The sequence below is a fragment of the Brassica rapa genome, chromosome A04, assembly GCF_000309985.2.
Source record: "Brassica rapa cultivar Chiifu-401-42 chromosome A04, CAAS_Brap_v3.01, whole genome shotgun sequence".
Classification (NCBI taxonomy): domain Eukaryota; kingdom Viridiplantae; phylum Streptophyta; class Magnoliopsida; order Brassicales; family Brassicaceae; genus Brassica; species Brassica rapa.
The window spans coordinates 4,718,875-4,742,527 of NC_024798.2; the positions used below are offsets into that span (position 1 = coordinate 4,718,875).

The 23,653-nt window shown below is 32.4% G+C and overlaps 3 protein-coding genes across 3 annotated transcripts; 1 reads left to right on the forward strand and 2 right to left on the reverse strand.

The window, feature by feature from the left end:
* Positions 1 to 1,018: 1,018 nt before the first annotated feature.
* Positions 1,019 to 4,165, reverse strand: LOC103863462 (NDR1/HIN1-like protein 12). The gene is made up of 2 exons (XM_009141203.3): positions 3,400 to 4,165; positions 1,019 to 1,380 (listed from the first exon to the last, which is right to left on the reverse strand). The coding sequence occupies exon 1, from the start codon at positions 4,036 to 4,038 to the stop codon at positions 3,412 to 3,414; it is 627 nt and encodes a 208-aa protein (XP_009139451.2). The 5' UTR covers positions 4,039 to 4,165; the 3' UTR covers positions 1,019 to 1,380; positions 3,400 to 3,411.
* A 5,761-nt stretch (positions 4,166 to 9,926) lies between these two features.
* On the forward strand, positions 9,927 to 11,540 carry LOC103863527. Its single transcript, XM_033290362.1, has 2 exons — positions 9,927 to 10,446; positions 10,534 to 11,540. The coding sequence occupies exons 1-2, from the start codon at positions 9,927 to 9,929 to the stop codon at positions 11,538 to 11,540; spliced, it is 1,527 nt and encodes a 508-aa protein (XP_033146253.1).
* Positions 11,541 to 17,352: 5,812 nt separating this feature from the next.
* Positions 17,353 to 23,615, reverse strand: LOC103849250 (kinesin-like protein KIN-12F). The gene is made up of 2 exons (XM_009126059.3): positions 22,506 to 23,615; positions 17,353 to 22,406 (listed from the first exon to the last, which is right to left on the reverse strand). Exons 1-2 carry the CDS (start codon positions 23,046 to 23,048, stop codon positions 22,152 to 22,154), a joined length of 798 nt encoding a protein of 265 aa, XP_009124307.3. The 5' UTR covers positions 23,049 to 23,615; the 3' UTR covers positions 17,353 to 22,151.
* Positions 23,616 to 23,653: the final 38 nt, after the last annotated feature.

Below are 23,653 nucleotides of genomic sequence, written 5' to 3' on the forward strand. Positions count from 1 at the left end.
CTCTTTCTCATGTCAAATCATTCTCTCTCTTAACTCTTCTAATTGGTACAAACTTTTTTCAAAATTCAAAATCAATAGTTTTCTTTCTCTTTCATCTTTCCTTTGTAGGAATATTTTTCTTTCTCACATAGAAATTATTTGTTCTTGAAAATTGATGAAGTTTTTTTTTCTGTTGCAATTCTCTTTTGGATGTTACTGATAGACATAGAAACAAAACATCATAGAACAGTATCTGTTGATGACAACCACAGCCTCGTACCAAGACTAGCTCGACAAAAGAGAGCCTTCTTGAAGACATCTCGCTTACTGACCAATTTTTGGATCATCATCAAAAACTATCAAGTGAGACCAAGTTCTGATAAAAGTTGAATTAAATTTTGCTTTTGTCTCTGAGAAGTTAGTGGATCTCAGGCTTTCTTACTATGCAACTTCGATCCAGGGACTACGACTTTGAGTCTTTTATATCTCAGGAAGAAGAAGATGAAATAAACTTTTGGTAATGATGATGATGATAATTTGGCTGAGAAGGTGTTGGAGTTGGATCCAGGGAACACAACTTTGAGAACATATATTTAGCCGTGTAAATAATATTATATCAATTAGTCTTGTACATTAGAATATGTATGATATTTAGTACACATAACTCAATTATATTAGCTGGCTATCATATTTTTTTCCAGTCTAAATGTTTTTGTTTACGGCTTCGAAACTTCTTTACCATCCAACCATTAATATTAACCGACCAATTTTTAGAGTAGACTTCATTTAAAAATGTTAACTATTCAACCGATATTCACAAACATATTTTTTTGTATACCTTTCCAGTCTAAATGTATTTGTTTACGGCTTCGGAACTTCTTTACCATCCAACCTTTAATATTAATCGGCCAACTTTTATAATAGACTTCATTTAAAAATGTTAACCATACAACCGATGTTCACAAACATATTTGTTTTGTATACATTTTCAGTCTAAATTTTTTGTTTACGGCTTCGAAACTTCTTTACCATCCAACCATTAATATTAACCGGCCAACTTTTATAGTAGACTTCATTTAAAAAATGTTAACCATTCAACCGATATTCACAAACATATTTGTTTTTTATACATTTCCATACTTGTCCCGGAAAAGCTTCAATCTCATTTCTCGACTATGTTTCATAAGCTTTTCCAGTCTACATGTTTCTCGACTGCGTCTTCTGTAAACGAAGAAACCGGGCAATTGCGTCTATAAGCCCACAGATTTTAGAAAGATATAAGAGATATAATATTGAGTATTTCCGTAATACAATCTTTTGTATGTATAGGAGGCAAATCTTTTCTTGGATTTGTTTTAGGATGCACAGTATGCGTCAGAGATTTTGTAGAGAAAGTGAAGCCTGCAGAAAACAATAGCTAATCAGACACCAATGTAAAATTACAAAATCGTAACCAAATCTTTAAACAACAGTACCAAATTAAACTAAATCTCTCCTGTCAGACACAATCCTAGTAAACCTAAACTCCAGAAGTTGAGTGGCCAAATTAGAGGGTTAGTTTCATCTTTGTTACTGACTTAAGCGTGTCAAGTTTCCTCTCTTTCCTATTCTCCTAATTTCGCTATCTTTCTATGTTTTACACCTAAATTGCTCTAGATTCATTGAGCCGGCCCGGAGGATATGTACTAAACTATCCAATAGTTTTCAACTTTTCACCTAAAATACCCACGTCAAAGTGTCACATACGACAAATGCGTAAACGTAAACCAATTTAATTGGTTGACTAGTTACTTTTATGCCTCACGAAGCCATTTCGATTATTTGACATTCAGGCCTCCAAACAAGTTCCCATAAAAAAAGTATAAGAGCATCATTATCCAGAGTTTCTTATGGCAGAGTTTTTAGGAGAAAATAAGAAAACGTTTCATAATTTTTAATTAAAAAGTTAAAAAACTGTTTTTTAAAATACTACTGGTTAATGATGCTCTAATACTTTATCATATCCCTTATATATTAATTGAGAAATATTAAGACATTGTTTTGTAGTCATGTGTCACCATGAGAATGAAATTCAGAATTCTTAGAAAAATAGGTTGGTCCACCTTAACTTATATTATATGTTTTATTAAACTAACTATTCTCGCTCTTTCCTTAAATAAAAGCGGAATTACCTAATATGATTAAAGTATATATGACAATCAATAATTATGAATAATAAATCTTTGATAATAATTTTTGTATCTTAGCTCTTTTATGTTTAATTCTATATTATTAAAATATATTAAACAACAACACTAATTATATAATAAAAAATATTTTTTTCCTATATGTTATATTTTGAATTTTAAAATGACTATAAATTACTAAAAACGTTAAATGTCTCACACTAAAATTTCGTGGTCAATGGTTTAACTTTTTCTGATAATAACAAAATACAAATGATCATAAATCGTATGAATATGAAGTCTCATTTACTAGACATTCATATTATATATTAATATTTAAAGATGATAATTTCAAAATTTGTATTGAAACCTTAATATTTTAATTTTGAAATTTGCACTAATAAAATGCACATTAGAAATTTTGTGTGATATCATATAAGTATGAATTCTCAATAATAAATATTTATATTAAAATATATTATATATCTATGTCTATGTCATTGAAATTTAGTTATATACCATATAAAATAAATAAAATGATTATTTTGATTTATTTACCCAAAAATATCGTAAATAAACAAGATGTATTGTTTTTGATTTATGTCTTTACTCTAATTTAATTATATACATAATACGTAAATGAATACAAATAAATAATAGATAAAAATTAGTTTTATATATAACATTCATCATGCGCAATTGCGCGGGTGCTAAGCTAGTAAAACTATTAAGAGCATATATTCGGACCGTGCAATTTATATTAATTTCATAATTTATATTTCATTCGAATCATTACTCTCCCTGGCAATAATATATCCTCTTTAGATCACCTTTCAGAAGTTGAAGAAACTAAAGTTTAGATATATACTATATTTTTTGTTAAAATGTTTGATATTGTTGCTAAAGATATTTTTCATCTCAATAGCGAATCCTACTGAGTTACTGTCTTCGATGCGGTCACAAGATTATTGATGAATATGAAGCAGTAAAATTATTAGGAAAATACAAAGTAAACACAAAGAACTAGACCCAATCTGCCAATAATTTCAACGTTCGTGTTTGTAATTGTTCTATAGTAATCAACAATAAGCTTATTATCCTGCTGGTGGAAGAAGTTTGGTAATATTTGTTTTTGTAAAGAGAAACAGATTTGATTATATATAATAATAATAATAATAATAATAATAATAATAATAATAATAATAATAATAATAATAATAATAATAATAATAAAAGAAGATAGAAGCAACTTAACGGCGTCAAAGTTCTAAACGTTCACACTGCATTTAGTAACCAACGTATACTTAACGGCGTTGTCACCGACAATAACACCAGCAGCTTTGTTCCCAAGATTGATGAGAGCCGGACACCGAACATGGATATGATATTTTCCGGTGATCAACGTCCCTACTTTCCACCTCACGCGCCCATCGGCGCGTATCATCAACTGAACGAGTCCATGACCTTGCTCGTCTCCCAAAGCGACGGAGTTGTACGGTGCGATCGGAACAGCGGTCCCGTAAACAAACGGAGACCAGACGTTGTCTTCTTTGTGGCCTTGATACGTCGGAGGGATTGCTGTCCTGAGAGTTATCTGCTGGTTACGGTACGTAGCGTAGACGTGGAGACGGTCGTAGTAGATACCGATCTTGGAGTTAGGGTTACGAGATGCGAATGTGATCTGAAAGTTTGTGGTGAGGAGGTTTGGTTGCGAGAGGTTGAAGGCGAAGACGGTGGCTTCTTGCAGGATGAATCTTGGCTTAGTTGGCCTTAGTATGACCCATACTAGAAAGATGGTGATTAGAACTATTATGATGAAGGCTATAACGGCGGCGCAGATTCGCCGGACGGCTGCTTCTTTGCCACCACCGTGGTTGCCGCAATCTTTTGACATCTTTTATTTATGGTTTTGCCACTGGGATGCTTCTTTCTCTCTCTATTTATGAATGTTACTTCCTTTTCGTGTTTGGTGGTGACTAGTGATGATGGGAGGAAAAAGAATATGTGTGAGAAAGATCGTTGTGTATATTTATATTATTATTTTTTTGAACAATGTATATTTATATTATAATTGTGTGTAAATGTCCTCCTATCATCCTATGTACTAATAATGCGTGTTGGGTTTAGTCTCTAGACTGTAGATTTATTTATGAGAAAGAACCTTTTGTATATTTATTTTTACATTTAAGTTCTTACCAAATCTTTTTCAATAAATTATTTCACTATCTTTTGTAGCAATAGTACCGTTGTGGTCATTTGACTAAGTGTGAAGCAAGGTAAGAAATGGTTATAAGGCCAAAAGAATAGCAAGCTCTTTAACAAAAGAAGAAATACAAAATAAATGTGTGGAGATAATATATTTTTTTAGGACATGATTTTTGACATTTTGTGGAGTTTTATCTGGTGGATCAATTTTATTTTAATTTGTTGCGATGATGAAAGTTTCCCTCATGATTGATTCGGTTAAAATACAATGCGTCTATTTTGATGTTCATTGTTTTGATATTATTATTTAGTCGAAACAAGAACATGGCACATGTGCATATATTCTTATACTGCAATTATAATTTTGTACAAGAAAATTCATTTCAAAAATAAAGTTAATTTCGTGATATACAAGTGTCATTTTATGGTTGGGGTTTGGTAGAATCGGTTTTCAAACATAATAAATGTTCCCTTTATCTTATTGGGGTTTGGGTTTGGTAGAATCGGTTTTCAAACAAAATAAATGTTCCCTCTATCTTATTGTATGGTTTATCATGTTGGACGTAAAATTGGAGGTCGGCAATCGGCATAGACGGCTTATGTTCTCGGGTGGAGTATCATACTGGATGTTGTGGAAAAAATTGCAAGAACAAAAAGTCAAGTCTGTGGTAATCATATTAAAATAAAAGTAATACTTAAATAATTATTATAACTGCGCAAGGCGCAAAATAGCCTCCTAGTATAAATATATACAAACACGTACATCTTATATATTAAAACAGAAGTCATGACTTCTTTTCATGTGTGATTTTTTTACTTTGAACCATTCCTAGAAAATATCATATTTTACATAAGTTCATTATTATCTTTTAATATCTTTATCTTTTTATTTGAAATACAAATGAATATATTTAAAATGTTCTAGCAAAATCTTTTTAAAATCTTCTTAGAATCTTTTTAAATTTACTTTAAAAAATTAGTTAGTTTTAATTTAAATTATCATAAAATATAATTAAAAATTAAAATTGAATAGTTTTGGTTTATAAACGAAAATTTAAATAAAATGAAATTAATTAATTTCACAAATACATTTACTAATAACTTTTAAAGATTTTGTTAGAAATAAATATTTATTTTTATTTTAATTTTTTCAAATTTGTTTTCTAATAAAATAAATATCATGATTTTTTGATGAGTGATATTTTTATTTGGACCATCATTTAAATTTTATATTAAATGTATATCACTAATGCTAATATACATAATATTTTTAACTACTTTAATCATAATATCTTTTATATCTTTTAATTTTAAAAAAATTAAAATTAAAATTCTAACAAATCTCTTGAAAAGATTATGATAAGATCTTAATTGTCATAAATTTAATATAAATATTTTCAACTAATTTTGTAATTAGTAATGAAATGTTACTAAAAGAATAAAATTATATCCTACTTTATCAATTTTATAATAATATCTATCATTTTAAAATAAAAATGTTATATTGAACAAAATATGATAAAATTATTTTAAATTGATAAGTTAACATATTTTATTTTCATAAATATAAAATATTTATGCTAAAAATATAATATGTTGGTAGAACAGGTTAATATTAGTAAACTATATAATACATGTATAAAAATTTAACTTATCTTAAAAAATTTAATATACAGTCATTTATAATATAAAATTAATAAACATTAAAAAATTACTAAAAAAATCAAGCGAATTGAATTACGGATCATGATTATAATAAATTAAATATAAAATTGTTTTCATATATATTGTTTCATGCACTAAAAAATTTAGTTTAGTAATCAAACGCAAATTCAATAAGACAAATATATAATAAGCACCATATATATGTGATGATTTTAATTTACAGCATGAAAACTATAAAACTATTATATTTCGCATAATTATACAAACATTTAAATATGTGAGTAACATTAAAAATATATAATAACTATGAAAAAAAAAATCTATATATATAAATGTGAAAATATATATCCGCACGGTTGTGCGGATGGAAATCTAGTGCATCATTACAGGAGCATAGTAAATATTTCAGTTTAAACGTCTATGATTCTCTTTAGTTATCTCAAATTCATTAACCTTTAAGAGGAATAAACACATTAAAATATTAAACGTTGCCCACCTACTCCTATACCCCACATAAGCAGTCTACCGAGTGGAAACATCATAGCGTAACAAAGGTAGAGCCGCATTCATTGTGGTCGTCTACTATATAGAGAGTCTGTCTATCCATGGAAAATATCATATATATAGAACCGTTCATCGATCTAAGTGTTTTGGAGAAAATTTCATCGTGAAATTTTTATCCATGAAACTGTTCATCAATATTGCATATATTATTCATAGTTGATTATTATATGTGATAGAGTTAGAGATTTTGTGATGATATAACGTGTTATTCAGTGTTAAAAAACACTATTATAATGTGTTATTCGCAAAACAGAGTGAATGCAAGGTTAAATTTATATTTTCTTCTTCACAAGAATTAAAAGATGATTGAAATGCATATATATTTTAATTAATTGTATATTTAATTAAATGATATTTGAAACTAATAAATTAATTATAAAATCATTATATTTTACAATTAATACTAGATTTAAAATAATTATAAGCTATTTTGAAATTCTAAAATGCAAAAAAAAAATTTAACAAAAAAATATCTAAATGACAATATTTATTAAACAGAAGGATTATAATTAAATAATTAATTTATCCTAAAATAAGCACAATTCCAAACATTCGATACATTGGCAAGTAATTTTATAAAGCTTCAATTATGCGGACAGAAGTCACATAACTAATTATTTGATAGATTTCTTAGATTAATTATAATGTATCGACCGAGCAGAAATTTACATGATTGTATCCATAATAATGCTTTGTTGTGTTGCGTCTGCGTCGGATGTTGACTATTGACTCGAAAACGAAACACGTCTCCGCCTTTTCTTTCGTTATACAGAGTAGTTAGGACCCACGCGGTCAAGTTTACAGGCTACAACTTATATCCCCACAGCTCTACTAGAAACTTCGAATCTTTCTAAAGTCACATTTGATCATAATGCAAAGTGTCTTTTCCTTCGTTACATTTTCATTTTGTTAGGTTTATTGCAAAAAGACAAACCACCAACCCTATTATTTCTATTTAAAATCACGCATTACCAACGAATCTAAATCAATCATGCGCATATAATAGATAAATAATTTCAAAGTATCTTTACATAGTAGTCGCCTCTTGTGTGAGTAAGTGCAATGTAGATAATCGCATTTGGTTGTAATGATCTTAAGTAAATAAAGGCATATGATACTATATTAGCTTGGATGTCCGATTCTCGGTTTAGTAATATTTTAACTTTAATTAGTTTTCAAATAGACAGTTCATAGGTTGAGGTTTGATGGAAGTTTAACTCCTTCGTAACTAAAATCTCTATATGAGCGAGCATAATGCCTAATTCAACAGAGCAAAAACTAAGACTATAAAAAATAATACAGCTGATATTTTTTTACGAGATTGATGATTTATTTACCAATATTTGTTATTTTATTCAACACGAACCTCTTTTATTTTTTGAGCGAGCTGGGCATAATTTCGACCAACTTCTGGCTGATTCCTCGACGTACTTCTTCATGCTCGGTTCGGTTGTTTGATAAAACCTTCCTTAACTCCAAATGTGCATATATCGGTTTTGTGACCAAACCTCTTACACGAATCACATTTGATAGATAGGCAACCAGGGATAAGAGACTTCGATCTGTACTTCCCTGCCATTTGAAAAGCCCGTAATAATCATGTGAGGTAGCGGAGCAGTACGATCAACTTTGACAAACAATTTTGCAACTTCAAAATTCACTTTGCGCTCAGTTTCAGGTGCTAGGGACTCAGGTTTCCTAGTGGCCGTTGCTATACGACTCAAGCTTTGCTGATTGAACAACAGATACGGAACGTTGCGTAACTCCACCGGCACGATAGCGCTTGTGAGTGGAGGTTCGTCTGGTGAGTAGTCAGGAGACCAGGGCGCAACAAACATAGGCAGGCCATCTATATTCCAACAAGTCTTAGACAGAAGAACCTCGCGAGTGTTAGGATTCGTGACTCGGAGAAGATACATTCCTTGTCCAATGTTATGGACAAAGATACGAGGGCCAACTCTTGCCCACACAGCATTAACAACACCAATAATCTTTCCCATGGAAGGGTAATCTCCATGGAAACGAGCATAGATGAAATCTTTAAACTCCAATTTAGCAGCTTCGATGTTCTCGTCAGGAATGAGCACAAAAGGCGCTCCAGAGACATGATCCGACGGCGTTCCAAGTTTCTGAAGTTGAGCAGAGCTCTTAAGCAGAGCGGCATAATTCTTCTCGGGAGAGACGACCGGTTCTGAAGAGTTGGGGCCTTGCGCAGACCCAGATCCATCAGTGGAGCTTAGGTACCTCCGATAAAGGGGGAGGAGGAGGAAACATAGTAGAAGTAGAAGGAGAGGCCTCCCTCGACGGTAACAGAGAACCCGCATAACCACAGCTGCAGAGAAGAGCGGATCTGGAAATCATGGAATCAGCAATCGTAGAGGAAGTAGTCGAAGGGATCCAAGATCCAATTGCAGCTACGCCTAGATCGGCGAGAGAGATCGACTTGTTCCTCTTCTTTGCCATACCACCACGCAGTCGGAGCGGACGAGATAAACGAAAGTTCTTATAAGACAGGGCGAGCAACGGACGAGGCTTCTTCTTTTTTGCGAGCATCACAACATGAAGAAGTCCCGCACGGTAACAGAAGGGGGGAGACAGAAAGTTCTCGCCGGAGAGCGTGATGCCCACCGACGGCGGAGTTAGGGCTGAGAAACTTTATCTCCTAAAATATCGCACTTTTAGAGAGAGAAAGAGCCGTTATTCAAATAGAGTTAGTTTTTCTTTTTCCTTTTTTTCTCTTCAACAGTTGTTCCAGTATTACATGCTACAAATGGAGAGGTGGTTGTTAACACTGGAGAAGATAATGGTGGAGCAATGGAGGGTACAGCTGACAGGTCTTTTCTTGATGATCCAATACTTCCTTCGCCGGGCTCTCTTCAGGGTGGTGAGGGCGGTGACGTGATCGTCTTAGAAGAAGGTGAAATATGTCCGTAAAAACAGGCTGAGACAGCTGATCCCGTTGTTGTCTATAACCGGTATGAGAGTCTGGCGGCCTTAGAGCTAACGTCAGAGGGGAGCGACCAAAAGGATAGTTCAGAGTTAGAGACTCCATCAGCTCAGATCCCCTCCACCGACGATTTGGTTCTTATTTCTTCAGATCACTCTGCTGCGGCTTCGGTTGAGATGGATGCACAGACGTTGGTCGCTGATACTCAGACGTTGGTCGGTGATCGAGCTGTAGAGCTAGGAGTTAAAAATCATCCCCCGAAGGATCGAGACAAACCTTTTTTCCTGGTTAAAAACATGAACAGTGGCCCCAAGGTCACAACACACCACTAAAATCAGTAGTTATGTGTTTTTTTTTTTGCGTGGAATATTCGTGGACTGAATAGTGATAGACGCCACACCATGACCAAAGATTGGATTAATATCCATAGACCACTTTTTGGAGCTTTTTTGGAGACTCCTATTTTGGAGAGTAATAAAGAGAGAATTTTGAGAACTGTTCCGAGGGGATGGAACTATTATGGGAATTTTGAAGAAAACGATTATGGTCGTATTGTTATTGTTTGGGACCCGAGGGTTACTTTGGATGTCTACACTGCAACAGCTCAATCAGTCACTTGTGGAGTCACCATTTTGTCGGAAAATATCACTTTAACTGTCACCTTCGTCTACGGGTTCAACTTGGTCGAGGAGCGTACAAGTCTCTGGGTGAGTTTGGCTGAGTTACAGGCTTCTACTCCAGTATCAGATCATCCCTGGTGTGTCTTAGGAGATTTTAACCAGATGCTGCGGTCCTCTCATCATTCAAATCATCTATCTGCACGCACCGACGATTCTGGTATGGATGAAGCAAATCTTGGTCTACAAGATGCTCAATTGTTCGAAGCTCAAGCTAAAGGACTCTCCTTTACTTGGAGGAACTGTCAGGATGACAATCCTATATCCACATAGATTGATCACGCCTTCATCAACCAGCATTGGTCATCGTCCTTTCCTGACTCCTTTGCAGATTTTCTTGACCCCTCCCAGTCTGATCATGCTCTGTGTCTGTTCCGGATGCCGGCTCATACGCGCCAGGTTGTTAAACCATTTAAATTCTTTCATCATGTTATAGATCATCCAGAATATGCAGAAACGGTAGGTGAAGCTTGGAACTGTGGGCTGATACCGGGAACTGTTCAGTTTAAGTTGGTTCGATCGCTAAAGATGTTAAAGAAACCGCTGCGCAGACTCAACAAACGACACTTTAGTGGTATTTTCCAACGGGTCAAGGCTCAGAAGGAAATTGTCGATGACCTGCAAAAGCGTTTGCTTACCTCGCCGGACGTGTCTACTGCTCGTGCTGAGCACTTGGAACGTGACAAGCTGAACTGTTTACTTAAAGCGGAGGAGAAATATTATAGACAGAGATCAAGGGTGAGATGTGCTGATGTTGGAGACCGTTACACGCCATTTTATCATAGAGTAGTCGCTCATCATGCCTCGAAGAACCACATTCATTTCCTGAAAGACAGCAACGACAACTTGCTGTATGCGGTGGAGGATATTAAAGCGCATGCTGCTGATTATTTCCAAGGCATTCTTGGCTCTATGGATCTTCCTTTCTCTTCAACCACTACCGAGGAACTAAGGAACCTGCTCCCCTTTCGCTGTTCCGATCTACAGCAAAGCTACTTGAGCCGTCCTGTTACTGCTGCTGAGATAAAGGCAATTCTATTTTCCATGCCGTTAAACAAGAGTCTCGGGCCAGATGGGTACTCTGTAGAGTTTATATGTGCATCATGGCACACTGTGGGAGAGGATTTAACAAAATCTGTCAGTGAGTTTTTTAGGAATGGTCGGCTCCTCAAAGACATGAACACGGCGGCTATAGCGTTAATCCCTAAGAAGACTCAAGCTTGTTCATTAGGTAACTACAGACCCATTAGTTGCTGCAACATCGTCTATAAGCTTATCTCCAAAATCATTGCGAACCATCTCAAGCCTATTCTCTCGCAGTGTGTGAGTCCAAACTAAGCGGCATTTTTAAAAGGTCGGAGCTTAGGCGAAAAATTTCTATTAGCAACCGAGCTGATTAAGGATTACAACAAATCAACCTGTCTCAAGAGTGCCATGCTGAAAATAGACATTCGAAAAGCTTTTGACACAGTTTGTTGGGACTTTGTTATCAAGGTGTTGGAAGCTCAGCAATTTCCTCCCATGTTCATCACTTGGATTACTGAGTGCATCTCTTCGCCAAGATTCTCTATTGCCATCAATCGTGAGCTAGCGGGATTCTTCGAGGGTAAAAAGGGACTCCGGCAAGGAGACTCAATCTCTCTCTATTTGTTCATAATACTGATGGAAGTGCTATCTCTTTTACTGAATAAAGCTGAAGCCGATGGTGATTTTAGGCTGCACCCGTTGTGTACCTCTCCTAAACTCACCCATTTGTTATTTGCTGATGACCTTTTGGTCTTCTCTGATGGCTCTCGAGTCTCAACCTCGGGTATAAAGGCTGTTATGCGTAAGTTCAAAGACTGGTCAGGTCTTGATACAAATGAAGCAAAATTAGAGATCTTTTATGGAGGTTACTCAGATATTCAAGTCTCTGTCTTGAGCGACCTGTCGGGTTTCAGGTGTGGTGAGTTCCCAGCTAGATATCTAGGACTGCCGTTAAGCCCAAAAAGAATCTCCGCAGCTACCCTGCAACCCTTTGTTGACCGGATTACAGCAAAGCTTCACTCTTGGCCAGTCAAAGTTTTGTCATTCGCTGGGAAAGTCCAGATGATTTCTTCAGTCATTTACAGAATGGTAAATTTATGGAGCTCTGTTTTCGTCCTTCCAAAATGGTTCTATGCCAAGGTGGATTCTCTCTTTTCGGGTTTCCTATGGAAGAATAGCACTTCATCAGCGTCTGGAGCAAGAGTTGCTTGGTCAGATATCTGTAAGCCTAAGGCTGAAGGGGGTCTGAGTATTAGGAAGCTTGAGGAGTTCAAAATGGTCTTCAGGCTGAAGAGGGTTTGGCTCTTTTTCTCGGCTTCAGGATCACTATGGGTTCCTTGGTTACAAAGTAACAGGTTTGGAGGCAGGAGTATATGGCTTGTGAATGATTCGCAGCGGTTTTCCAAGTCGGTTAGAAGCATGCTCGGGCTGAGGCAGGAGCTTCAGAGCTATCTTCGTTGCAACATTGGCAATGGACACACTGCTCTGTTTTGGTACGACTATTGGACCGAACTTGGTCCTCTCTACCGTCTCTTCGGAAGCTCAGGGCCTAGGATTCTCAGGATTCCTCTTAATGCCACTGTCTCACAAGTGGTCTCCAATGGCCACTGGAACTTGCCTCCTGCACGATCAGAATACACGGAGACATTGCAAGTTATACTTTCAACAATGGATGTTTCTTATTATGCGAGAGGTGGTGATAAATACTTGTGGAGAATTCGCTCGGGAGGGTTTGGACCTTCTTTCTCATCGAGTGTTACTTGGGGGAGACTCAGAATTCTTAACCCCCTTGTTCCTTGGCATTCAGTGGTTTTGTTCAAAGAGGAAGTACCTCGGTGTTTTTTCATTACCTGGACTGTCTTTCTTAACAGACTTCCAACTCGGGACAGATTGATTTCTTGGGGATTATCGCTTCGACCAGGTTGTGTTCTATGTTCTGCTGCTGATGAATCTCACTCCCATCTTTTCTTTCAGTGTTCGTTTGCTGCTGCCGTTTGGAATCATTGTTGTGGCAGGTACTTGGCCTCGCCGCCAACCTCTGGTGCAGCAGTGGTGGATTATTGCCGGCAACTTCAAGGTCCAAACGCTGCTCTTGCCGTAGCTGTGTTGAAGCTGTTGAATCAAGTGATTATCTACAACCTGTGTCATTAAAGGAATGCTCGCATCTTCAAAGACAAGACGATGATTCAGGAGGCTTTCTTCAAGGTGGTGGGTCGCTCGATGCGGGACAGATTGTTATCTGTTTGTTCGGTGTCTGCTTCCTCTCCTTCCCTTTTGGAGTTGTACTTTTGGTTTATCTCCCCTTATAGTTAATGAGGCTCTCTTGTTCTCTCTTTTTCACTCTCTCCTTTTGCTCTCCTCCCCTTTGTTCCCCCTGTCTCTTTTTGTAATAAGTTGTGTCTTCTCACAACATTGTAAAACTCAGAAAATGGTTATAAATCTTAACATTTAGACAAAAAAAAAAAACACGAACCTCTTTTGGTTCTGCTAATAGTTTTTGTTTTCATGATGATATCTAAAATGATGAAAATTAACTGATAATATTAAGTTTCAGAACACAATAGAAAAATAAATGTGTAAGGAAAAAAAAAACAAAATAGAAAAATAAAGTATGATGAACTTTTTTTTCTAGTTGAAAATAAAGTATGAACTTAAGTGGAACTTTAGAGTTCTAGTTTCATATTATTTATTTATGGCATGCTTTTGAGAAAATATATAACTTCTTTAAGTTTGAGAAAAAAATTTGAAAAAAAAATTTGAAAAAAAAGAAATTAGGCTGTATAACCATCAAACAAATTATAATTCATTCTATGTCTAAATACCCTAATACACCAATATACCATGCATCTTTTATATAATAATACTATTATGTCCTCTTACACAACCGGTAAAACCTATAAACAAAAAAAACTAAATTAATAATTCTTACTTAACACACATACTTCGTGGCCTTTGGAGAATCGCATACCTTGTACAACTTGAGTTGTTTCTTCTCCATTTTTGATCTGTTCTGTAACCACCAAAACCATTTCTGGAGTAGCTTTGCCTAGGAGATGGCCATCTGCAACGGCTCGCTTGGCTACTGACGGGAAGCTTTGCGCATCTGAAATCTATGGAGTCGCCGACAACGTAAACGGCACCGCCGCGAGGTTCGTCAACTTTTCCTTCAATCGCCTTAATCTTTTCGGTTTACGAGGCGGTTACATGTACTATTCCCACGGATGTTGCCAGTTACGCATATCTTTCTCGCTGTGAATGTCCTTGAATTTATCGGAGAAGATGAACAGTTTTTGTAACATTGTGATCTATTCTATTTTATGCGTATGGAATAGAAATGTAAAACAATATGTATTATGAATGTTTTATTCATGTTATGTAATGTGAAATAGTCTGTTACTATACTTATTTATCATGTATCGTTTCATTTGATGATTAATAAAGAAGGTGTTATTTTTTTCACCAATATGTATTGTACTATATATTTTGTTCCATTCTATTTGGGTTTAGGATTTATACATGGGTTTAGGGTTTAGTGATTAAGATTTGGGGTTTAGTATTTGGAAGGTAGGGGTTGAGGTTTGGGTTTAGTGATAGCAGTTTAGGGTTTAGTATTCAAAAGTTAGATATGGAATTAGCATTTATGAGTTGTGTGTTGGGTTAGAGCCTATACTATTCAAAAATTAGGTTTGGATTTAGTTTAATACTACACAATATTATATACTATTTTCAGATTTTGATAATTGGATTTAGTGATGATAATTATGGTTTATATTTGGGTTTAGTATTTTAAAGTTTGTTTTGGGTTTAGTATTTAAGAGTTGTAATATGTATTATGAATGTGCTATTCATGTTATGTAATACAAAATAGTATGTAACTATACCTTTTTATCATGTATCTTTCCATTTGATGATTAATAAATAATGTATTATTTTGTTCACCAGCATGTACTATACTATGTATTTTGTTCTATTTTATTTGGGTTTAAGGTTTATACTTGGATTTAGAGTTTAGTGATTAGAATTTACGATTTAGTATGTAGAAAGTGAAGTTGAAGTTTGGGTTTAGTGACCCTATCATGTATTGTTCCATTTGATGATTAATAAAAAGTGTTTTATTTTGTTCACCAATATGTACTATACTATGTACTTTGTTTTATTCTATTTGGGTTTAAGCTCTATACTTGGGTTTAGGGTTTAGTGATCAGGATTTAAGGTTTAGTATTTAGAAGGTGCGGGTTGATCATTTGGGTTTAGTGATAGCAGTTTAGGGTTTAGTATTCAAAAATTGGGTCTAAGTTTAGCATTTAGAAGTTGTGTGATGAGTTAGGGACTTAGAGTCATATACTATTTCAGTGATATTAAACACATTATGTATTGGGTTTAGGGTTTGTATTTAGATTTAGGATCTAGTGTTTAGGGTTTAGTATTTAGAGGCTTGAAGTAGATGGGGTTGGGATAAAATTTATTATTTAGCGGTTGGGATAGAGTTGATCTCTTATATTATTTTGTTATACGAAATAGAATACTTCTTTTTAATAAGTAATGAAATATATCATTTATTGCAAAAGTGTTCTAATTTTATTTACGCTTTACTGTGCATGGTTAATATGTGCATGGTTAATTGCACTATCATAAATTGCACGTTTTAGAGGTCTAGGTTTAGAATAAAGTTTAGTTGCACTATCATAAATTGCATGCTATAATAAATAAGTATGTGGTAAATAAATGTTTGGTGTGATTTCCACTACGTGATGAAATTATAATAATTCTGTTTCATTTTTAGCCATAACTATAATTGATGATGTCTTCCACACTGTTTTTCTTTCACCGGATACCTATCAAAAGAGAGAGTATAACCGACCCAATCATAGGCAAAATGTTACTAAGTTAATAATGTCAAAATCAATATTATTATCTTAATTTCTATTGCAAACTTGGTTATTTGGCAAATTCACCCAAAAAAATTGACATACTGGAAAACTACTAGCACTACAAACAATCTTCTAAAATAATAATAATACGTTTCTTTGTTCGAGATATATATTCTGAAATCTCTTTGATATATTCTTACTCCACCACGCATTCATCGAAGATCGATTGGTTGATTTAGAGGAATTTTAAGTTTTCTCTTTTCTTGAACTTTACTCGACCCAAAACTGGAAACTGGGCATATTATATTTTACCTTAAGGTTGAGAAACAAGGTGTGAGTTCTCTACTGCATTTTGACACTACAAAACAAGGAGAAGATTCCAACATGATGTTTCATGTCCAACAAACGTGGTCCGTGTTCAGTCCGAGTTCACTAGGAGTCCCAATGGCAAAGAACACTCGTGTTCTTAATTCTCTTGTATGGTCAGCTCCATTCAATATTTTCCATTAATCTCGGCTATATCGAACCAAAATTTTCTACTTCTGAGCTCGACGGATTTTTATTGATTCAACCTACACAATTAACTGATTAAGAGTCGTCAAGATGAAAATAGAGCGATTCACATTCGAAATATCCACAAGCTCCAAGGACAACGGCTATTTTTTTTCTTTTCGGCAAGAGCATCTCCAACCCAAAAGCACATTTTAAGGAGAGCAAAATTTCAAAATAAGGATTTAATTGTTGGTTACTCCAACCATGAATCTTCAAAAAAAATCGTTAAAAAATTATTTATCTATCTTATTAAAATAGAAATACTTTAAGTTTTTGTTTGGCAACATAGATACCAGCTAAAAAATATATAATGTTGTTTGGAAATATGGATATCAATATATTAAAGAAAAAAAAAGTAATGAGTTTATGTTATTAAGAAAAATTAGAAATTCATTATATTATGAAAACTATATATATGAGCCAACTTTAAAATATACGAAAATTGCTGGTCCTATCTAATTACCTAAAAATATCTTTGTCTAAAATAATCATAAAAAAAATTTATATACATATTCAAACCAAAATATTAATTTAAAATTAAGTTATATCAAAAAATGATTCAAAAATATACATATATTCAAAAGCTGATTTTACTAAAATGTTTTTTATAACCATTATAAAAATGTTTTAAATATATTTTAGAAAAAATGTTTTAAATATATTTTAAAAAAATACAATACAAAGCAATTTCACACACCAACATAAATTATGATTTTTATATTTCATATTAAGTTTTAAAAATATAATATATATATAATGGTACATATAAAATACTATTAATTATATGATTACTTATATGATGGTAGTTAAAAACACGATTAATTATATGATGATACATATATGATATTTAATAGTGGCATGAAAAAATAAATAACAACATATTTTTTCAATATTATATCTTCTATCTATCTTATTAAAGTAGAAATACTTTTAGCTTTTGTTTGGCAATATAGATAGCAGTTAAAAAAAATATAGTGTTGTTTGGAAATATGAATAACAATATATTAAAGAAAAAAGTAATGGGCTTATATTATAAAAAAATTTGGAAATTCATTATATAATGAAAACTATATGTATGAGCCAGCTTTAAAATATACGAAAATGGATGGTCCAATCTAATCACCTAAAAACATCTTTCTCTAAAATAATCATAATACAAAATTTAAATTTTATCTTATTAAAATAGAAGTATCTTTGGGAATTTTTGGAAACAAAAATAACATAATTAAAAAGAAATATAATGTTGTTTGAAAATATGAATAGCAGTATATTAAAATAATAATAATAATGAGCTTATGCTATTAAAAAAAATTGAAGTTCATTATATTTTTATAAATTATCTGTTTGGACCAGATTTAAAATATACGAAAAATGACTCAATCTAATTTTTTTTGTGCAACTCGTCCAATCTAATTAACTAAAAACATATTTTGTCTAAATAAATCATTAAACAAAATTGAAAACCAAAATTGATTCAAAAATATACATGTATTCAAAATTTGATTTTTACTAATATATTTCCCATTAACCATTATAAAAGTGTTTTCAATATATATAAGAAATACAATACAAAGGAACTAATAGATTGAGTAAACCTTCTTTCTAATTTTTTTTATGGACCACTGAAATAGAATTAGATATACAATATTTAGGTTAAAATATCAAATAAAAAATGAAACAAAAAAATTAATATATGAATATATTAGTATTCCTTTATTCGTATTACAAATACAATAATAGTCAAACAATAATATATAACAGGACTATAATTTTTAAAATACAAAAATTACCAATTAGTTATGAATTTAAAATGTTCTTACAAATTAAAGTAAAGATCCTTGCAGATGCACGGATCAAGATCTAGTTTGCATTATAGTCCTTGACATTAACAAAAGTTACTAATATTTATAAAAAAATAACAATAAGGACCAAAAATAAAATAAAAGATAGTTTTGAGGTTGTGAATATGAAACCTCAAAATTTGAGGATGGATTGGAGATGCTTTAAAAAACTAAAGTTTATTGCTTCACTTTCCTTTATGATTTGGTTCTAGAATTTATTTCGAATTTCCTTGTTAACCAATACCAAGAGTCCGGGAAATCGGCCTATTCCTACATCAACAGAGGCCAACGGTCCGGATCAATACATGAATATACAAGCTGTGCGAATTCATACACAAACACTCAGTTAATTCAAATTTCATACACGAATTGAAAAAATATGGCTTTTACATACATTAACTCATCCAGATATCAGCCAATGTGCCAACATCGACTTATTGTTTTCATTTTTTTATGATATTTCATTTATTTTGTACTATTGAATATTTATGTGTTTAAAAAAAACCTCATGTATAAATATTTTTTCTTCACAAATTGCATATGATTTCTAATATATAATGCATAACTAATGTGTAAATGTGTATGTGTTTTTAAAATAACCTATTGTATAAATATTTTTATGTTTTAGAAAAAACATAAGGTATAAATATCTTTTCACAAATTTTCTTATTTCAATTGAATGAAACTTAGAAATGTGGAAATAAATCAGATTTAACGTGATTTGATCCGACCTGTATGCCCATATATATGAATATCATTGATAATGATGAACTAAATTATTATATTATCAGCATAACTTTTATCTAAAAATGCATATATATTTTTCACAATTTTTATATAATTTCTAATATATATACATATTGTTGGGGAGATGTCTTCGTGTATAAAAATGCTAAGGATTTTATAGAAATACTCTAATGTAAAATATGAATATTGTATATTGTATATTTTTTATTATGTTGGACACATATCTTGTAATTTATTAATAAATATATAATGAAAACGAAATATTCATTAGTTTTATTCTAAAACACAGAAATATTCTTTGGTATAAATAGAACATCATACTGAGTTAAAACAATTAGTTGGGTTTGGCACAGTGGCTGAGATCTGGATGAATCAATGCTACAACCCAAGTTCAATTCCCCCCCTTCAAATGTTTAAACTAATTTAAACTAATTGTTTATTATTTTAAACGGATTTTTGAAGGACATTTAACCGAACGTTAACTGCTAGTTCAGATTCTGCTTTCATTGACTAACGCAAAATTCGTCAATGTATGTAAAAGCCGGATTTTATCAATTCATGTATGAAATAATTGAGTGTTTGTGTTTGTATTCGCACAACTCATATGTTCATGCACTGAACCGTTGGAATCTGTTGATGTAGGAATAGGCTGATTTTCCCATGAGTCCTATATCTTGCCTTTCACTAGTAGTCTTGTATGATCTTAATCATCTACTTCCCTTTTCCCGACGATGCTCTGCATATTATTAACATATTACTTCATAACGTAGGGAACCTCTTTAGTAAATAGCTAAACTCCCAATTTAGTTTGATTTTATACTTTTGTTAGGACTTAATATGCCTTGTAAAAACAAGTTTCGAATTTAATGGGCCTATAAGACCCAAATTCTATATCACTAGAAGAGGTTATATATTTTTAAATTCATATATGTTTATCAATATTAACGATCATTTATAATTTAAAGACGTTTTGGTATCATAAGTCGCAACATTATGAAAAACAACAAAATGCAACGTTACGGCCATGACATAGTCAAAAAATAATTTTGATTGAATGCATGTGGATCTAACAATTAGAACAACCAATAAATATGAGGTCAAACATTTCTATATTCCAATCCCATGTGGTAGCCTGACCAATTTTTACGGGGTTTTTAGCTGTATACTTCATTTTCATTCTGGTGCCATATCAAATAACTCATCTCTAGCCAATCATATATATTTACCTTTTCTATACGTATAAACTTACATATTCCACCGTGGCAAAATCCATCTTATAGGCGTAAGACTTGAATTTTCTATCAACTTGTATCAGTATCAGACTACTTCAATGTCTACCATCCAACGTACCAAAAATATAAAGAATAACATCAAAAGAGCAAGTCCATATCTCCATTTTTTAACTTGACATACCAATAACCACATTATTAGTTTCAATATCTAGTATGAAAATTATAATACATTTTTATTGTATATGATAATACTTAATTGACTTAATGTTGTGATATATTGTCTGCACTGTTTTGTTTTACTACCATTGGCCCATTTCATGGTTACACTTGGTTGACCAAAAATCTAGTTATCTTCCATTTTCTGAAAGAAGGACAAGTCATCGATCTTTACAAATCAAAACGTTTTATTTTCTGACACAAAGAACAAAGTCGTTTTTAGTAACTACTTTTAAAACGGCCGCTTGTTTCTTTATGTATTGGTCATTTTTGACCGGTTTGAGGGAATCAATCTATACTATTAAAGCAAAATCCCTACTAGGATTTTGTCCTTAGTTTTTCAAATTATTTACATTTCAATGCCACTGTCATTTTTTATTATTTTTAATAAATTTCTGCAACAATAAATACAACCAATCAGATTTATTTTATGATTAATCAAATATTTTAAAGATACTTTAGTATCCACTATATATGGAAAATAACAATACTAACTATATTTTGAAATACAATATCTAGAAAGTTACGATTAAATATGATGCATGTGTTTTCCTAAAACTGAATACCCTATTTTTACTGGTCTCACCAAACGCTTTATTGACAAACCATAACACACAAAAAAAAAATTACCCAATGGCTGTTAATATGTTGGTCGATTACTCACGTCAGCTATTCCATAATCTCAAATTGATACCTGTTTTTATATGATTAAGGATTGCGTATTAGATTTAGGGATTTTAAAAAAAAATATAATAATTTTTTTAATAACAAATAAATTATGTAAAAGTTACTACATAATAAAATTTATATTATTAAACTCTTAAAAACTAATTTCTATGAGTATAAATATGCAACTTCTTATATTATGTATTTAGGCCTAACACATATGAATGTACAAACAACACAATTTGTAAATAAGATTAGATTATGTTATATAAAAATTATTTAATCTTATAACTAACAAATATTTATAAAAAAAATTAAAAGGAACAAATCCCGCGCTTTTAAAGCGCGGGTCAAAATCTAGTTAAATAATTAAAACTAGTGGTATTCCGGCGCGTAGCGCCGGGTTCGTATGTTTTATTCTTACATTAATTTACAATTTATTTTATGGTCTTAGTAAATAGAATATATTCAAAAACATAAAAATAAAATATGTTCAAAAAGAATGATATTTTTTCGACCCATTTGATTGTGGGTAGCGACTATATAGGATATTACTTTATTTTGAAGTTGTCTAGTTCAAAGTGAGCATAAGTGATTGTGACTAATCGATTTAATAAAAGTAGAATAAAAAGCTGATAATCGTAACAAAGTTAATTTAGTTGAAATTTAAGCATAAGATAAAATCGATATTTTATTTAGATTACATTTTTAAAATGTTAAGTACTATGAACGGTATTTGAAATTTTATATTATTTTCCTTTTATATGTTTGTTTACCTTTTATTTTATATATTGTTATTTAAACCGTTGATTTATATGATATAGCCTTATTCCTTTTATATGTTTGTTCTTCATTCTCCTTGACCAAACCGGTTCTGTCTTCTGATAAATGTTCCTCATTCCCCGTGAACCATGGCTGTAATGCAGACCCTGGCAATTTGCTTTCCGCAAGATATTGCTTCATTGTACTCATTTCTGTCTGGTGCTTGCCCTTTAACTTCTCCATCTGCATCTTTAACTTTGCATTCTCTTCTTCAAGTAAGCTGAAACGTTCCTGCAATTATATGTTTTTTGAATCCAAAACAAACCAAACATTAAAATTCAATAGTGAGAGCCAACCCACAAGCAAAAGATTGATGAAAGTAAGAGTTACCTCAGAGGATTGTACATATTGCTCAGCTTCTCTGAGTCTGATCAGTAACTCTCCAGCAGCTTGAACAGCTTCAGCGGTATCTCTCAGCTGAATCTTAAGTCCTTTGTTCTCCTTCTTCAAGAACTCTCTTTCTTTCTCCTTCTCAGCTCTAATAGCAGTAAGCTCAGCTGAAAAGGATTTGGCAAAACTCTTCCCATGACGACCTTTCACTGCAGCTTTAGCCGCTGCTTTCTTCACATCAACTATTCCCGCCAACGTCACGTTATGCCTCTTAACTAACTCATCATACTTCTCCTGGAGCTCAGTGTACTGCTCAATGAAGTCATTGTATGATGTTAGGTGTCCAAGCATGGCTCTACCAAGAGCGTCGTTTAGCTCCTCCGAAGCCGTTTTCTCTTTTCTGAGTTCTATCTCCAGATCCGCTGCGTGTCTACGGTGGTTATCAATATCCATTCGTAGATCATCTGTTAAAGATATCCACTCACTCTCCATTTCTGTCCACCTTTCATGTTCCTCCTCTAGACCATCACTGTTGTTTGGCATTGATAACCGAATAGTAATAGATTAGCTGGACAAACTTAACTTAGTTTATAGAAAGTGATTTTGAAAAGAAAAAGAAAACTTCAATGCAATTTTCATGTGAACGCGTCTTCGTAGTGCTTTTCATCTATTAGGTCTCTGAGAATTAGTGGTAGACTCTATTTCTATATTCTTCTTATTAGCATGATACTCCATTTATACTTATAATAAAAACTATAAATTAGTATTCCGTTTTGAGTTCTAAGTTGTATCAACTCAGAATACAATACAATTCTATAAAATGATAAAATAACAAAATACAAAATTCTATGTAAATATATACTTGAAAACTTTTTACAAATTCTATTTAATTTACCAATTCTATTTAATTTACAAATTCTATAATAACTTTTTATACCAATACATTAGATCAGAATTTTTGATACTAATCTAGAAATAGTTAATAACTAGGTGTCTTGCCCGCATATGCGGGCTTAATCGTTTAACAAATATTTATTAGTTTATTTTTTATTAATTCAAAAACCATCATAATAACTTATTATTTATGTTTTCAAAAAAATTAAATCAAACATATATATATATATATGACAAAAATCTAATTAAATATA

Bases quoted from the DNA above. Each gene is read 5' to 3' on its own strand.
- LOC103863462 (XM_009141203.3), bottom strand. From the start codon at position 4,038: ATGTCAAAAGATTGCGGCAACCACGGTGGTGGCAAAGAAGCAGCCGTC.
- LOC103863527 (XM_033290362.1), top strand. From the start codon at position 9,927: ATGACCAAAGATTGGATTAATATCCATAGACCACTTTTTGGAGCTTTT. The intron at 10,447-10,533 runs GTCAGGATGACA...ACTCCTTTGCAG, and splicing joins CTCCTTTACTTGGAGGAACT to ATTTTCTTGACCCCTCCCAG.
- LOC103849250 (XM_009126059.3), bottom strand. From the start codon at position 23,048: ATGCCAAACAACAGTGATGGTCTAGAGGAGGAACATGAAAGGTGGACA. The intron at 22,407-22,505 runs GTAACTCTTACT...ATATAATTGCAG, and splicing joins AATATGTACAATCCTCTGAG to GAACGTTTCAGCTTACTTGA.